Here is a 17,917-nt window from a genome sequence, read left to right as displayed (position 1 = left end):
CTGCTGCCTATCATGCAAGGGTGAACATATTGTCCTACAGCTATTTAAGATGATCTATCTGCCAGTAGCCAGTATAGCTATTAAGTTAGTGATTGGAAATTGTAAAAATTGTATTTCCAATTATCTGGAGGGCACCAGATTTTAAAATAGTGGTTTGGGACAACTATTTCATATTTCCAGTTCCCATACTTTTTTTTTTCAGTCCTTTCATATATCATGTATGAACTCTAGCTGAAGTTTTAATTCAAATGAGAAGTTTCCTGAGTTTTCAGATGCATCTATTGGCAGCTCAGGGAATTACTCCTATCAGTATATCACACTTGAAGCCAATTGCAGAGTTTAAAGCTTGATTGCAGAATTTAAAGCTATGCGGAATATGCATTCCCAAATGATTCCTGGCACTTCACAATCGGTGGCACAAGGAGCAACAAAGCAATATGCTAACATCAGGCCAGAACACTGCCTATTTTAAATGACGCTCATCTTACCACCAGCAGCAGGCAAGCAATGCGATGGAAATTTAGTTAATTGCAGTTTTGTCATTTGCCGGTCTTCTCTTAGTCTGCAATGATTTTATTTCAGCTGTTGACTTATGTGACCTACTTTACAAAGTGCGCTTTTACTGGTGCAATTTCAAAGTGATGGGAGCATGTGATGTAATTTGGCCACATGCAGAACACAACGTGGAGATTTCCAACATTCCAGGAATAAAACAGAGTGAATTGCATGCTAACAGAGAACAGGCCTATTAAATTTTAAGAGTTGATAGGAAGCAGCATCATAAAGTCATTATACTTTTAAGAAAAAAAGTGGGCATACCAGCCCTGTTAAGTTTTCCCAGAGTTGCTGCACTTGTACTAGCCAACACAACTGAATTAGTAATTCTATCTTAATGAACCTTTTGTAATGAACCATAATTTATAAATATTTCATGTTTTTGGTCCTTCAGATATTGCTTGACTTTGGAGTAATTAGACTTGACATTCAGGGAGCTGAAGGATCCACTTCCTCTTCTTTTAAAATAATTGAGCTTCAGAACAGCAGTCAAAGCGAGATCCATGTGTGGAACAACTTTATACACAGTTCAGCTTTATTTCCCACTGAACTAAATCCAAACAGAAAGGTAATGGCAAGGAGGTACGTGTGTGTGACTAAAGCCTTCAATTAGAAGTGGTATTCACTACCCACACGTTGTCTACTTCCCTTCTCACCTTAAAAATAGCAAGACAATTTATAAACTAACCACTGCATGATTACTAATTCCATTAGACGGCGCTTTGGATGTTTTTACTAATAATTGTGATTACATAGATAAACTAAAGGAAATACTTTGGTTTTAGCTAGGATCTCATGTATTGGATTTCCTAAACTAACATGCAATTTTATATTCAAAGTGGCTTTTTCCCAAATGAACATAGATAAAATTGCATCCCTGGTTTGCTAAGTCTTTGAACATTTTCAAAGCAACATGGAAAACAGTACTGAAGGCTGCCATTGCTAGTGTTGCAAACATAACTGCTAACTACCATATATTGGCTTTTTGCTTTAATAGCCTTTTAACCAACTTTCTTAATGGACTGAATACAATTTAGATATAGAACTTGGCTAAAACGTAGCTTCAATTGGCTATTAAAATTTAAGAGCCAACTTAGCTAATTACAAAAAATAAGAGGAAGAGAGTGAGCTCTGGTGATAATGCTAAGCAGAGTAAGTAATAGCAAATGACAGTCTGTCTAGTCTTATTCTCAAGAGGAGATAAAACTTTTAACTGAGAAGTCAACCAGACAATACACAACCTTCTCCCTCACCACCCACCCTCCACCAGTTCTAATTGTATTAATGGTGTTATGGCATGTCAAATCTGACAGCTCATTCAAACTTGAATTTTAGTGTATCACTTAAAGTAGCAAACTGAATGAATTTACAAATACAAACACTGTACATGTGTAGTCTGTATATATGCAAAATTACTGTTTGTATAATGCCATACAGCTGTACGTATGTTTTAATAATCGTTAAGAATCAAAAATAAAGAAAATACAATTATAAAGCAAGCAGGTTTGCACATAGTTAAAAAAAAGAAAAGAAACTAAACTATGTTTACAATGAAATTGGATTCTCCCTGCAGATATTTTAGATTAGAGGGTAGGAAAGTAAACAAGGATCTGCTGAATGTTTGTGACTAAAAAAACTGTTGAACGATTCATTATCAATACTCTCATTACACCATCAGTTGAAGAGCAAACTAGCTCTCCCGTGAAAATGTCTTATGTATGGTGACCACTATGAAAAGGGACAAGGGGGAGAAAAATCCCAAGTATGTGGCGTTGTCTTTAATATTCCCTGACTCAAGTGTCTCCCTGCTGTGCCTGTAAATGTCAGTCCGGTTTTTTCATGGCTGCGTGCACAGATTAGAAACAGCAGGAGAGCTTGGGAATATGACTACAATACCGGTAAGGACTCTCGTCTTCATGGCAGTGCTCAAGTAATTCTTGGAATGCAGGACCCTGCTGTTTTCTAATATTTACACACAACTGGAGTCATCAAGAGCAGTAAATGCACGCTATAAGGGAAGCTTACTTTCTTTGTGTAAGGGACTTTGCATTCAAATCAGGAGTCCCAAGAATTGCCACCCCTTCTCCACCCCGCCCTCAAAAATGCCAGTTATTGCAATATTTTTAACATTGTCAAACACTTTCCCATTCTCTCCTTGCTTCTTTAAAGCATCACAGCTCCTAGGAAACATACTTGTTTGTTCTTGAAGCTTCTCTGCAGATAGACAAACTTCCTGGTCTTTATCTTCAAAATCACATTTCCTGCCTGGATCTATATTCTGTTCTGACCCTCCCTCCTGTGTCCAGTAACGACTGCCGAGACAAGCTTAACTGGAATGTACTTTAATAGCAAGAAATCAAAACCTTGGTGGCTGAAAGCCAAGCATAACAAACAGATAAGGACCTTGGCAGCAACTCAGACAAACTCAGGAAGCAAGAAACAGATAAGGACCTTGGCAGCAATCCAGCCTGCCAAGCTCAAAGTTCTCCGACATTCGATTCTGTGTTGACTTCTGCAAAGAGGTGTGTGTGCACAAGTAGCTTTTTATAGTCTGGAGAGGAGCCTAATGACCACCAGCTAAGCGCAATTACCTCCTGTAATTGTTCCTGACGCCTAGTAGCTCTTCGATGGCGTGCATCCAGGAACAACTCACTACTGGCCTCCGGCTCATTCTCCCTTGTCTCCTCCCCACTGGTTCAAGGCTCAGGTGCCTCCTGGTGGCCAACCAGCCTCTCTGCGCCCTGCTCGGAGTCGGAACCCTGTCCAGGGTCCTCCACATCCTCCAGAGCCGACTCATAGGGCCCCTCGCTGTCGGAGTCTGGTGGCAGCTCCAACAGCTCCTGCTGGGCCACAACAATCTTCTATCCCAACATTCCCTTTCTTATGATTTCCACTCATCCAGTTGTAATATAGTTTCCCATCCAATGGTCTTCTGTTCCTTGAAATGATATAGAGATTTGTCCCTTGCTAATCCATGTTTAGAAGTACCTCGATTTCTCTTCTACCAACCCACTACTCAAATCTCACATTTTCAAGGAAGCATTGGGAAAGTTGATGTCCTATTCCAATTAAGCCAAAATATTATCTTTGAACTAACAGTACATTATTCCTGTTCCTCTGCCTCTTATCTAGTTATTCCTTTTTATTACTTTTTTAGATGATAAATATAAGTATAGGTTTGAGCCAGACTGTGATTACACACACATGCACACATATGCGACCAACAATTCATAATTACATTTTCCAAATTTATTTTGCAGACATTATTTCCTTTTTATTCAAGTCTATACAAAATAGCTGAATGCAAGAATGTGCAAAGAAATGCCAAAACACTCTCAAAACATTTGTAAAATTATACTAAACCATACATTCTACATATAAGATTTAAAAACTTTTTCAAGCTAGCACTACATGGCAAATTTAGATGTATGTTTAAACAAAGGTACAAAAGAGGAAAAAGCAAAGTGCTTCTGTAATAAGGTAAAATTAAAAAAAAGAAAAAAAAACACCATGGACCCGCTACTCAGTGCAAGTAGGAAACTCATTCTGGGCTTTTTAACTTCTGAACTCTCTTCCTTGGTTTCAAGTTTGTCTTGGGTTTGGGTGAGATCTTCTGTAATTTGGGTTTGGTGGCTCCAATCTCTATAGTTATTATGAATAAAGACAATTTCATTATTAAAGACAGTTCAGAGAAATTCTGAATTTAATCAAATACTTTTTACTTACTAATACTTTACAATCCACATCAAATTCAGGACATTAATAACTCTGAAAATGGTATCCCTAGCTGCACAAATTATAATTGATTGGCGCATATGAGTTTCTCCATTCCTTCTTGTACGTCTTTGCCTAAAGAAATTTGCTGAAATTATTACAAAATAAAATTGCCTATGGGTATACTTTATAAAACTAAAACTGAATGCAAACATTATTGGGTGTATGTTACAATGCCATCCTCCTGAGAAACACTCGTGAGTGTATAGTTCCAGCAAATGGCATCATCAATTAGAGAGGGCCAATTTCTTAATATCCCATATAATATCCGCTTCTGCCCACATTCCCAGGAAATTATAGAAGATTTTACACAATGTTTATTGTACTGTACTATTTCTGCTTCAGCATGCAGAAAATTTTTGGAGCCCCTCTTGATAAAAAAATGATTTTGGCCTGAGTCACATCAAATTGAATATTTAATGAATTTAGACAAGGAACTATCATTACGGAGGCTAGCAAGCTTTAAACAGGCTGCTGCTAAACAGAGATGGTTTTATTAAAAGTTCCCAATGTTTCTTCATTTTATCTGCTATAATAAAGATTTAATATTGGCACTGGTTTTTGCACATTATAATGTATATTATTAAAGTATGGATACTTTTATGTAGGTTTTAACTTATTTGGTATGGCTGGCAATCAAAACTATAAACATATTGAATTGAATTGAATATTTGATTGGAACAAGGAACTGGCAACCCATCTTGAGTAAATATCTAGCCAACTTTCTCTGGCTCCAGCAAAATAAATTTCCTGAAGGGACAAAAAGTGTGAAGAAGGAAAAAATGATTTTGAAGACAGAAGCAATAGTGGAGTTGCTTGTTCTGACTTACATTGTTTATACTCAAGTTTTAAGTCTTACTCCAGCAACTGATGTGGAAAATGAAGTAAACAGCTGTGCTTTCAATTTGATTGCTCAAATGGAAGCATAGGGAACATTTGTCTTTAGCCACAACAACAAATGTGTGCTTTCCATGCATCCACATAAACTACCAGCCTTGAAATTGAGGGGAAGATACACTTACTGAAAAAGTATAATCCATCCTGGAGCAATGCTGAAATACTTCAGTTTAGCTTGCTAGCCTTAAGTGACCTTTGCATCTAGTCAGAACTGTCTAGTTTTCCATATTTTATTAACATGGGATAAATACAGAAAAATATACATTTTACTTGTAGCTAAGAGAGATTCTTCTTCAATCTGATTTTAACCATAATGTACTTCAATAATAGTTGTGTTAACTCAATATCTAAATTACTTTACTATTCACTAAAATTCACAGGCCTTTCATGCTGCCAGCTATGAGTTTTACATGTAATTCCAGACCTTAATCGGAGTCCTAAGTTAGAATCCAGTTCAAATAACATCTTGGCAGTTTTTGTATAACTTGTGACTAAAGCATTAAACAGTTTATTCCTTATGGGTTGGGAATGAAATAATGCCTTGATAATATATTGCCCAAGATTGACTATTAAGGTCAAGCAAAAGAGGACTGATTTATATCTAGAGTGTGATAAATTTCTCATTTCACCAGGGGAAATTTCCATCTGTTGAAAGAAACAGTGCTATAATCCTAAAGAGAACTTGCATCGTGAAGTATTTTAGAATGATAACCTAACTATACAAATATGATGGATATGACTGCTAAACTGACTCTCTGGGATTGGCGTAGAAGGTGCTTTTCTTCACTGGTTGCACTCATATTTATGATCAACTCTTGAGAATGGCTTTCAGGAGTTTCTACTTGGTCTCATGGCTGCTGAACTGTGAGATTCCACCGGGATCCATCCCATCATGTTCAACATTTTTATGCAACAACTCCTTGAGTTCATTGGATTCTGGGGTTAAGTGCCACCAGTAATATCCATTTGAGCCAGCTGATTGCCAATAAACTGAAGATGTTATGCCTGATAGACAGTGTTGTGCCTGGTGATCAGAAGGGCAGAAATTGGGAATCAGGGTAGGGGGAGCACCTATCCTGTAATTGTAATTTCAACTTCAGGTGGGCTGCTAAGCAACCAAATTTTGAACAGTTGACCATTGGGGGAGGGGGAGGAGTACAACAGCCATAACTTTACATACCAGTCATTCAGCATTATTAACTACAAATGGTTATTGAACAAATATTGTTAAGTGAGGACCATTTATTTTAAATGATATTCAAGGGCTTTAAGGCAGGAGTCACCAACCCCTGGGCCACAAACTGATAGCAGGCTGCATCCCGTTCAAAATCAGGCCACACAAGTGATGAGTGAGTGCATGCAGCACAGAACCATTCCCTCTCCCCCCCCCCCCCAAAATGCTACCAGCGGTCTGCAAAGCCGGAAAGGTTGGAGACTGCTGCTTTAAGTGTCAAGTGCTGATACTTGAAAGAGCATATCTCCCAGTTTCTAAATGTTTCTCTCTCCCAGTTTCTAAATGCTCAAATGTTAAGACCTGGATGAGGCATAGTGATATATGGCTACAGGTATGCAATGCCATTTCCCTTGAGGCTAGGCTTGTGCTGATATTTTGTGTCTTTTAATATCAGTTGCCATTACTATCACAGCCTGTTTATGCCTTCTGACTATTAGCTGTATCTTTGTCTTGGTTATTGTGACTGTGTCTTAACTGGGCTATAGTTATAGTTAACTTTGTGTACTATTTTTCCTTGTTTCCTTGATAAATTGTAGCTTACCACAAGATGTTCTGAATAATAGGTTGGCTATAAATGTTTTTTAAAAATAAAAATAAGAATGCCAATAATATTTGCTGTCCAAAGCAACACAGCTTCATTTTGTGGCGCCAACTCAGTCAGATCAAAGAAGGAATATAATTCAAGACAAGCTTTAACTCAGGAAAGCAGGACGCTATACTTCAACATTTTTAATAGAAACATTGAGGTGGGCTGGAACCGCCAATCCAAGTGTCTTCTGGGCATGAAAATTGTTGCAAGCCTTTGAAGTGATTGTTTTGATGTATACCAGGTGCCACTACATTTCACAGAACTGCCTAAAAAGTGCGCCTTGATTGAGGTTTCTTTCGAAGAGAAGCAATCCTTTGATGCTCTGCACAGTCCTAACTTGGAAATTATACCATCTGCCACAGTGCCTTTTAGAGACGGGCTATAACTCACAGGCAGCGAATGTGTGAGGTCCAAACTAATTCCTGGCATTTCCTGCTAAAGAATTGGCAAGCCTTCCTTTCAGTCGTCCTGCTGATGTGCATCTGCTGGTCATAAACTACACATTATGCCAAAATACTACCAAGATTTTATAGTCTATCTGCATAACTCCCTTTTCTTAAAGTAACTGCACTCACTGTTGCAAGTGACTGCTGCTGTTGCTGCTGCTGCTACTACTGCTATTGCTGGTAGCCTCTGGCTGCAACCTGCTGTGATGAATTGGTTGTGGGGAGTCAGCACTTCCTGACAGTGAATTGGACAAGATAGGTGAGGATAAAAATGAAAACAGAGAGGAAAATAAATGGTGGGAAAAGGGGTAGGGAGCCGCCGCCAACAACTTTCATCAACTAACTGTCATCAGTTTTATATGATGAGCAATAAATATATTTCACATTTGCTACTGGCAGATAGCTGACAATCTTTTCTTTTTCCATGTTACCCAACAAAATAGTTAACATTTATTGTACAATTTAAACATCTTTGAATTTTTCTACAGCGATAGATCAGTGACAAATACTAATAAGAATCTTTGACTTACTCGGTGATGCAGGCTTTCTTTTTTTGGCATTTTTCACACCGTCAACAGCTATTTCGGCATTGTCCTCATCAGCAGTAGCTGTCCCTGATGCAGCAACTAATTTTCTTTTTGTCTATCGTCCAAATCAAAACAGAAAAAGTGCGCACAGGCAAGTTAAACAAATGATAACGCCATACATAAAATTGCTAACCATATTTCTCTATCAAAGTTTCCTATCTTCAGAGTAATTAACTCAAAAAGCTTTTAACAGAAAAAGCATGTTATCTTAGGAATCATGCTATGATTTTTAATATCTTATTTTGTACAGGTTCCTCCATGAACCTATTTTAGTATATTCAGCAACAAGAGTATAGTTTACAGTAATCAGGTACAATTACAACAGCATATTGAGTGTGGGGGCCTTACATACAACAATATTTCTTATGCATACAAAATTTACTTCTTGAAGCAGCTCTCTTTATATTGAAATTTTACTTTAAGTGATTGGAGAGATTCTTGTTTTGTACAAATTGCACTTCTCTGCTAAGAAATTCAGGTTTTGCACACATTTCTGTAAGAACTTAAGATATTCATTACATTTCATATTTTCATAATAGTGAAATATAGTGCTAAGACAATGAAAAAATACATATTCCAGTACTATTTTGAAATTATTGTTAAAAGAATACAGATTACTATATAATTAGTGTAGAATTATAGCTCATGTAAAAATCATAGAAATTGGAAGCATTCATTTATTATTTAAGATCAAAATTTAAGCTACAGCCAGTGAACCCCAAAAGTTGAATTTCAAGCAGCCACCATTGCCAGCCTCCTTTCCATTCTGATTTAGAATAGTTTGAAAGTATTCCAATCAGAAAAGAACATAAATAAATAAAATTCTGACTCTTCCTTCTAGAAGTGATTTCTAAGAGCTTTCAGACTTATTTGGTTAAAATGTTGTTGTTATGCCTCTATCCTCCACAGCAAGAACTGCTTCTCAACCAGACATGCATCAGATTAGACCTTTTATAAATGGTGCAGCGAGGACAATATGCTTCAAAAGAAACTGGAACTGTGTATATATTTCCCCAGTTTTACTATGAATGTTAAGAAGCCAAAATATTTTTCAATGTTCTTAGCCTATCAGCACAAAAATTACTATTAAACTTCCGCTCACTTTTTTGGTAACTTTGATCAACGTATATCCAGAGTGAAATAGCTCAAGTGGCTACAAGCTTGTATAGCCAACGAGAAAAGGGGAGAGTGCATTACATCTTTCCAAAGTGTTGCTTCATGATTACTATCTAAACCCTGCTGGGCTGAACAGATTGGTTCGATAATTACATACAATAACTGCAGTGGGCAGGTAACCCTCAGCTGGCACAGGGCAACTCCCCTGGGAGAACTTCCATATGCAAACGGCACTGATGGAGTGCATTAGGTACATCTTTCTTGCCGGTGCATAGGCCTGATTAACACCAACCCAAACTCCAAGGTTAGCATGTCAGCAGATTTGTGATGCATTAGGCAGGAATAAACACAGACATTTTTTTCACGTTCTGTCCAAAATTAAGACGGAATAGTTCACCACTGTATTGCTTCTATATACAGGATATAAATGCATTCTTCCTGTCTAACTGAAATAGAGCTGCTCTTTTTTAAAAGACTTACTGTTAAAGCAGCTGCTCAATACTTTCCACACACTAATATAGTTTCCCAGCTTATACACTGAAAGGCACATTTTTAATCTTGATCCAGCCAGCTAGATAGCAAGGAAAGTCAGGTATTGTTCTCTGACAGAGGCAACACTGAAATATTTATTTCAGTTCAAATGTTTTCTAGCTGTTATCAAATGTCAGAAATGGGCTCATCACTAAGCATATTCCATGGCTTGAGTAGTTTACAAGCTCAATAATGAATATTTTCACTGCATGAAAATGAAGGAAACTTCTTTTTTGGCAGAAATTAGCTGAACAAATGTAAATGTTACAGTAACATCATCCATTTCATATGAAAGTGAATTAAATTTAAGCCTAGTAGGGAATGCTCTCTCATTAATAAATCCCAGAACCAGAATCACTTAAAATGCACAATAGAGAAGATGAATAACTCCCTCTGTAACCAATTTCAATTAGCTGGGCAGCCACTGTTTCTACTATTTCTCAATTTACTAGCCATTATGATATGGCATCATCATATGTCCCCAACAGAATGCAGTTTTGAGGTTCAACTTGGAATCAATTCCTAGCCAATATTGAAATTGAAAAATGTATTGTGCAGTTCTATGCATAATCAAAAGTATGTTGTTACTGGAATTTGTTCCCTAGCAGGTATGCAGCTGTACCCCAGTTAAAAACATAATGGAACTCATTTGGAGGAGGGGGGGAGAGAAGGGTAGTTCATCTTATACTTGTCTGAGAGCTAAGAAATATGGCAATCTAGCCAATCTCTTACTGAGTTAGGAGCCTGGGCATCCTTAAACCTGTACACTCCTACCCTTTCCTTCATATCCAGCCATTGTTTGAGAACTAATTAGTTTGAAAAATGATGGCATACACATATAAAACTTTATACAAGATCTTCTCCAAAAACAAAAGGGACGAGACCTTTGTTCAGGTAAGGAAAAGAATATGGGAACAAACCAGAGAATTGTTATGCAAGTCTTTATGGGATCGCAACAGATTTAAGCAGTAAATCCTTGGAATCATCAGAATCATCAAAATAATTCTTTCTAATGAAACGCTACAAGGTTTATCAATCCTTTCTACATACCTTTGTAATAGCCTGCCTCATTTGAAAAGGAACATTCATGACACATAAGGCAGGTTTTTACCAATGCAGCATCATTGTAAAGAGAGTTACATTTTATGCATTCAGAACTAAAGAATTCTACTCTATTTTTATTAATTGAGTCTCTTTTCCAATTATAAACTAAATAAATGCTTTTAGGATTTTTTTTCTACAAAGCACTACTAAACTGACACAGTAGAAATGAAAACCTCAGTGCACAATATCTATCAAGTTAGACCTTGGAACTATATTAAGACAACCATTTCTATTTTTTTTTCATTTCACATGCTAATCAAAAAGCCCAAAGCATAAAATAAGAATAGGAAGCAAGCTGCAAGTTCCTTGAAATGTTCAAAAGGATTCATGTTTCCAGTCAGCTCCTTGTAAATCAAATTTTCATCTGAAAGACATTCTATTCATTTGGCTGCAGAGCTGCAATCCCATTAGGCTCACAAGGTCCTCCTTGCTTTAACACCTACAAACAGTAGTCCTTGACTTACGAGCATTTTGTTCAGTGACTGTTCAAAGTTACAGCAATGCTGAACGCAGGGACTGAGAACTGGTCTCCAAAGTTATGGCTGTTGCAGAGCCCCTGTGGTCACATGATCAAAATTCAGGCACTTGGCAGCCTGCCATGCTGACACAAGGGTGCTTCAACTCTCCCACCTGCCTATCTCTCCCCCATCTCTGCTCTCTTGCCCCCTACACTCTGCAGCCTCTGCCATCCTAGCTGACTTTTGCCATATTATTGTCATTGGCCACATAAGACTGTTGTCCAAGTTACTGTTGGCAGTTTCCTTACGGCACTTTGGGGAGGATGGGATGGCCTTGTGTGGCCAGCAGCTGCCTCATAAAGGGTCAGGCTGGGAATACTTTGCCAGCAGCGGAAGCAAGAAGATGGCAAAGATCACTTTGGGTGGCAGAGCACAGAGCAACAGGGGCCTCAGAACGCAAGGCAGCAAGGTGACTGTGATTGGGACTGGGCTTCACACGGCAGCTCAGGGGCTTCTTGTAGTCCCAGAACTGCAGCACATGAAGAAGCCCCAACTGCAGTGTGACAAGCAGCCCCAGGACCTGAGAGTTTGGATTGCGGTAGGTCCTATGTAATCAGTGGAATGCCATTAACAACAGCAATGTGGAGTGCTGGGATTGCTGTTGCTAAGCGATGTGGTCACATGATGTCATGCTTTATGAGCGTATCATCCAGTGACAGAAACTCAGCTCACAATTGCAGTCATAAATCAAGGACTACCTGTTCATTTGAGTTAGGCATCTCCAAGTGGAGATATTCAGCTCTTTCATCTGGAAATGGCTGTATTAAAAGCAATGTTACTTTGGCAGCCTAGTCTAAGCAACCCATTTGCTATAAATCCTAAGGTAGGACCTTAAAATGTATTTATAATGCTGGTCTTGAATATGGCTTGGATTCAGCAATTAATACAAAATAACTGAGCGGCCATTAGCAAAAATAGGGATTACCATTATTTTACAGCTGTACTTTTGCCAATTTCCTAACTTATTTGAGGTTTCAGACACCTCAACCATCTATATCATTAAAAACACTATTAGTAGGGAAACTGCTTAGTGAATTTACAATCTTTTTTTCATTCCAAATAATATTATTTAATATCTGTGTTAATATATTTACTATAAATTTCTCTCTTTATGAATAAAAACAAGTCTTGGTTTCACACAAATTGGTCACATATTAGCAGTCAGTATGCCAGATAAAGACAGAGATATGTGATGAAACTTAACTTAGATCAGTGTTGATAATGTCTTCCTTTTAAAAAGAATGACCTACATTAAATGTGCAGCAGTATTTTTTTCTATCTGAGGTGACCAAAGACATTACATAAAGAAAATTTCAATGCAAAAATGCTTCATATTTACAAACTCCAAATCATAGTTACATAATTATCACTGTCCTTGAAGAATATATTTAATAATTAGGGCGATCAATTAATCCTGGCATCCAATACAAATACATGGATAATATATCTGGATACAAAATGCATGGACAACTTGAACAGTTAACCCTGTCAAATTCTTTGAAAGCTTAGTTTGAATGCAATTGGGGATGATGACTCATTTCAAAATTTTGTTGTAATTTCTGCTTTTCAGTAATGAACTGGTTACCCACACAATTAAGTACTACATACAAATTGCATGTACTATGCTGTTTCTACAATTTCGTGGCAAGTGCTTTTGCCACCCAAGTATTCCTGCTCAGTGGGATTTCAAAAACAATATTTGATTTGGTAGAGTTCTCCCCCTAATCTTAAAATATTTGAACCAAAGAACCACATCAAAGTGGTTCAGTATAATAGCCAAATCCAGATAAAGGTATGTGCAACTCTCAACCATGCTTAAACTAATTCTTTGGATTGCAGGTAGCTATAGGAAATTTAAATAAGCCCATGGCCCAGTCAAATCTCATGTGCACAATTTTTCTTTCTCTTTACTGTCTTGATTTAACCATTTATAAAACCATTCTCTCTTATTTCAACTGAAAACAAGATACATTAAATATAGATCTGAATTAAAAAGACCTTAGGCTTTGCTGGAATATCGCCATTCAATGAAACTTCAAAATCCAGTATGCCATCATCTTTGTGACCAATGTTTTGCAGACCTTGAAGAAATATTTCCCGTAATTCCTGATATGGTGGTTTTTCAGTGTAGGACAGAGCCATCACTTTTTCCATATACCTGGCTATTTCATCTAAAGAAAGCAATAAGTCCCAATAAGTCAATTACATTTTCATGTAGCAATATAGTGATACGGTATAAAATTCAGCTACTACTACACAGTCATAGCTATTATCCAATATGGTAAGAAAAATATTTTCTTCTTCTCTGCTCACAGAAACTATTTTGTTTCTGGAGACAGAATCTATAAAATACATAAAATTCTGCTTTGAATAATCAGTATAATAGCTAGATCCAGATAAATATCATAGAACAAAAGAAGAGCTTTCCTGACAATTTCACATCTTCAAAAGAAACTATGGAGGGGATAGATTTGTCAAATGAAGATGGCCATCTTCTCCCACATTTGTCAGGTGCTAAACAGGCCTGAGGCAGTCATTTCATCTTTCTAGATTCATTTTATTTAGGAATATTGAAGTTTCACAGAAATATCACATTTCATAGTACACATAACATGAACTTTGTTTACAGGCACAAATATGTTGGAGAATCTGGATGTAACAGAACAGATAAACAGATCCCTCTTTTAATAATTTATCTTTTAACAACATTTGAAAATGTAATCATTGTAAATAAATAACCACAGTAAATCTAAAAACAGAACTGTGTTTAATGGTAATGTACTTTTAAAAATAAATAAGATCAGCAAATAGATTTAAACAGGGAAATTTATAACATTGGTCAGATTTTTTTGACTGATCTTTTCTGAAAAGAAAAAGATTTCCTAGCAAACAAACTATCTTTAGTCAATTTCATGAGAATAGTTTTATTTATAACTCTTTTCTCTGCAGTAAGAAAACCTGCAAGCATATAGACCATAACAGCATCAGAGTGCTGGTGAAACAGATATTGTTGGCAAAATGGGTTGCTTTTTCTTTCAACTTTCTCTGAAACCTCAAATAAAGTATATGGTGAGGGAGGAAAGAAAAATTCTGTTTCCAGGCTGCTCTTGTATCATCCACAAATATTAGGCATGTTTGTTTTTTTTATTCTGCCTGTAAACTGCACATCAGGACTTTTGGGGACAACTTATTCATGTGCTCCCCAAATAAGGGACACTGGTATATTTTGTTTCAATGAATTCCTCTACATCTTTTTTCTTTCCTTACAAATGCATTTGTTTGATGAAATAATTTAAGCAAGCTCTTACTTACCTGGCTTATCTTCTTTAGTGAAACATTTCAACATGAATTCTGAAATGTTATCGGTATATCTGGGAGAAAAAACAAGATGCCAAACCATGTTTAAGAGATCAGTAGTTAAATTTTGATCTGTTAGGTTTCCTTCCTTTCAAATATACAATATATATATGCAGCACATGCAATACACACATATACTGATAGCAATAATGAAGAGTAATAATAGTATCCTAGCTTTTTAAAATTACACTCCATCATTGAATAATATATGTTACAATCCTCCTGTTATGGTTAAGGAATGAAAATATTCTGACAATTAAAATCCTAGCGTAGAAATTTCTGATGAGAACATTAAGAGAAATGGGAATCTGTAACATGACATCTTGTTTTTGATAAATAGAACTACAATGATTGCCAAACTAAAATGATATTAGCATCTGGCTTTTATATGTGGAAGATGGCACAACACGATAAATAAGCTAGGGGTCATAGACCATGGGGTCTATGACAATTCACCACAGCCATTTCACCTCAGGCCAACTCGCTGCGAGGCAGGAGTTACACTAATATCAAAGAAATGGTGGAATAGAATCATTAAAGAAAGGATGCAGAATGAGGGACAAAATTAAATGTGAATGAATGATAAAAATTAAAACAATTGTTCATTTCTTTTAAATAATTAAATTGAATTGTTAAATTGTCCCGCAGCACGTTGGCCTTGGAGAGCTGTCCCATTTCAAAGACCATGTTGGTCCTTCTCATGTTTTCATCTCTCAACACTATGGTGTTTATTTACGGCCCAGGTGGATTCAGCCGAGCTAGTAAAAATAGCATGTAGTGAATAAACATTTATAGTTCTGTTCATATTAGAATTCTGTTGCAAGCTGATGTTAAATAAGCTTTGGGAAGGGAAGACAACAAAAAGCAAGCACCACTTAAGAATAATATAACAACATTTAGCATTAACACTTTACGGGATTTCTAGTTTCATTGTTTCTGGCTTTATCTCAGACTGCAGGTAAAACAGTACAAAAATCAAAGTGTGCAGGTGTGTATTTGTAATAAAATCCTTACATTTCAACATCAAAAGTAGAATCATTTATGAAAAAATTCTGTTGTACTAGTTCAACATGGACTCTTGCTTATTTGCTTATTTTTCTTTCACATTAAGCATTTCCGTCCCTTCTTGTAAGCTTCAACTCTACCTTCAACCCCAAACCAAAGGCTCACTGGCTGATTTTGGGTCAACTGCTCTTTCTCAGGTCAACTAATCTCACTAAATTGTTCGTTATGGGGAAAAGGGAAGAAGAGTGATATGTACACCATCTTGAGTTTCAGAAAGGTGGTATATAAATCCATCAATCAATGTTGGAGTTGCAATACAGCACTGCAATATCTAACTGTATAGCTGAAATAAGAATGTCATCCAATTTCCACCCAATAATTCAATTTCAATTAAACCTGTCAAGTCTGTCTCACCTGGATTTTTAAGATGAAAATATGATATTTAGTTTCATCTAAGCACATCTACATCAAGCAGCTTGAGTACATCAAAGTTTTATTGTTAAATACGTTAAAATTACCTAATTTTTGACAATTTGACATAATCTGGATTTTGCAGGTTATCTTCCCAAGGCAGACTACCGCTGAGCCAACAGGTCATACAATAACCCAAAATTTCCAAGTCACCACGTCTTGATGGAGCTAAAAAAGAAAAAAGTGCTAAATTCATAGTGAAGATGAAAATAGTTATATTGCATTGCAATATTAGTTACAACCTATAAAGGCAGAACACTCACTATGGATTATAATTTCAGTTACATTGGAAAGGCGTTATTGGTTGGAGAGTTTCAGATTGCCATGACAAATTTAAGACCACAGGGAAAGGTAGTACAGTATATAAAAAGGGAAAATTTAAATGGAATGACACGATTGGAGCTTTGACCGAAATAGCTACCCAAATTACATAAGAGAACGCTTGTGCTCAGCCGCAGAGAAACATGGATTAACTAAGTCTTTTCAATCTGGGTTCAGGCTAGGGTATATTCCTAAAAAATCATGTGCCACACTTGTGCATATCTTTTTGAGAGTGAGAATTGATGCAACCATTATAGTTGCATTATAGCTCCTCTTAATATCAAAATGAAACTGCTGGGATGATCATTCAATGGCATTTAGTGTAGTGTCATCAATATCCTGATGAAACCAACTCACACATCTCCACCATGAGCCAGACCGATGATGCTATTGCTGGGCTGGCCCAGCCCCTCAATATTAGGAAGATATGGATATCAATAGCAACAACACTTACCATATTTTTCGGAGTATAAAACACACCTTTTTTCCTCTATAGAGGCTGAAAATCTGGGTGCGTCTTATACACAGAATACAGCATTTTTTTACCTCCTGAAGCCCCGCCCCTTCACCAAAATGGCCATGCATAGCCTTATGGAGGCTTTCAGACAGCTCCTGGGGGCTGGGGAGGGCAGAAATGAGCAAAGAAACAGGGCATTTCCCCCCCCCCCCAGCCGCACTCTATAAGCCTCCCTAAGGCTATGCATGCAATTTCTTTGACACAAAAATGGCCCATTTTCGTGAAAAACGCGCCATTTTTTCCTTGTTTTTGGCCCCCTCCACCTCCCCAGGAGCACTCTGCAAGCCCCCCCCCAAGGCTATTCATGCCTTAAAAAAAAAAAAACAGGCCCATTTTCGTGAAAAACGGGCCATTTTGGGGAGGTTTGCAGAGTGCAAAAGCTTTTTTTTCCCCTTTCGGAAAGCTATTTACTTAGAGTGGTTGATGAGAATTACATTGATCAAGTGCTGTCCCAGCAGAAACAAAGTTTTAAGTGCTACAGGTTGTCAGCTATTTTCTTCTCCAGCACATTGATAAATACACCTGGAAACATCTACCTACCTATCTACCTACTCTCTCTCTTTCCCTAACCTACTGTATTTCTCTCCCCCCTCTATCTACCTATATACGTACCTACTCTCTTTATCCTCCCCTACCTATCTACTGTATTTCTCTCTATCCCTCTACCTACCAACCTACCTACACTCTCTCTCCTAACCTATCTACTGTATTTCTATCTCTCTCTCTATCCCTTTATCTACCTAACTACTCTCTCTCTCTCCCTACTACCTACTGTATTTCTCTCTTTTTCTCCCTATCTATCCCTCTATCTACCTACCTACTTTTTAAAAAAAAATTGCCTCTTCAAAACCTGGGTGTGTCTTATACTCCAAAAAATACGGTAAATTTATATACC

The 17,917-nt window shown here is 37.1% G+C and overlaps 1 protein-coding gene across 1 annotated transcript in view; it reads right to left on the bottom strand.

Moving 5' to 3' along the window:
• Positions 1 to 3,789: 3,789 nt before the first annotated feature.
• Positions 3,790 to 17,917, bottom strand: part of VRK1 (VRK serine/threonine kinase 1) — a 29,448-nt gene continuing 15,320 nt past the window's right edge. The window contains exons 9-13 of the mRNA XM_032233916.1: positions 16,232 to 16,352; positions 14,664 to 14,722; positions 13,350 to 13,522; positions 8,026 to 8,137; positions 3,790 to 4,197 (exon numbers count right to left, since the gene is read on the bottom strand). Coding sequence (XP_032089807.1) covers positions 4,097 to 4,197; positions 8,026 to 8,137; positions 13,350 to 13,522; positions 14,664 to 14,722; positions 16,232 to 16,352 — 566 coding nt within the window. The 3' untranslated portion in view covers positions 3,790 to 4,096. The remainder of the gene's footprint in view (positions 4,198 to 8,025; positions 8,138 to 13,349; positions 13,523 to 14,663; positions 14,723 to 16,231; positions 16,353 to 17,917) is intronic.

The sequence above is a fragment of the Thamnophis elegans genome, chromosome 1, assembly GCF_009769535.1.
Source record: "Thamnophis elegans isolate rThaEle1 chromosome 1, rThaEle1.pri, whole genome shotgun sequence".
Lineage (NCBI taxonomy): Eukaryota > Metazoa > Chordata > Lepidosauria > Squamata > Colubridae > Thamnophis > Thamnophis elegans.
Note: the sequence above shows the minus strand (reverse complement) of the source record. Positions and strands in the feature narration are given on the sequence as shown.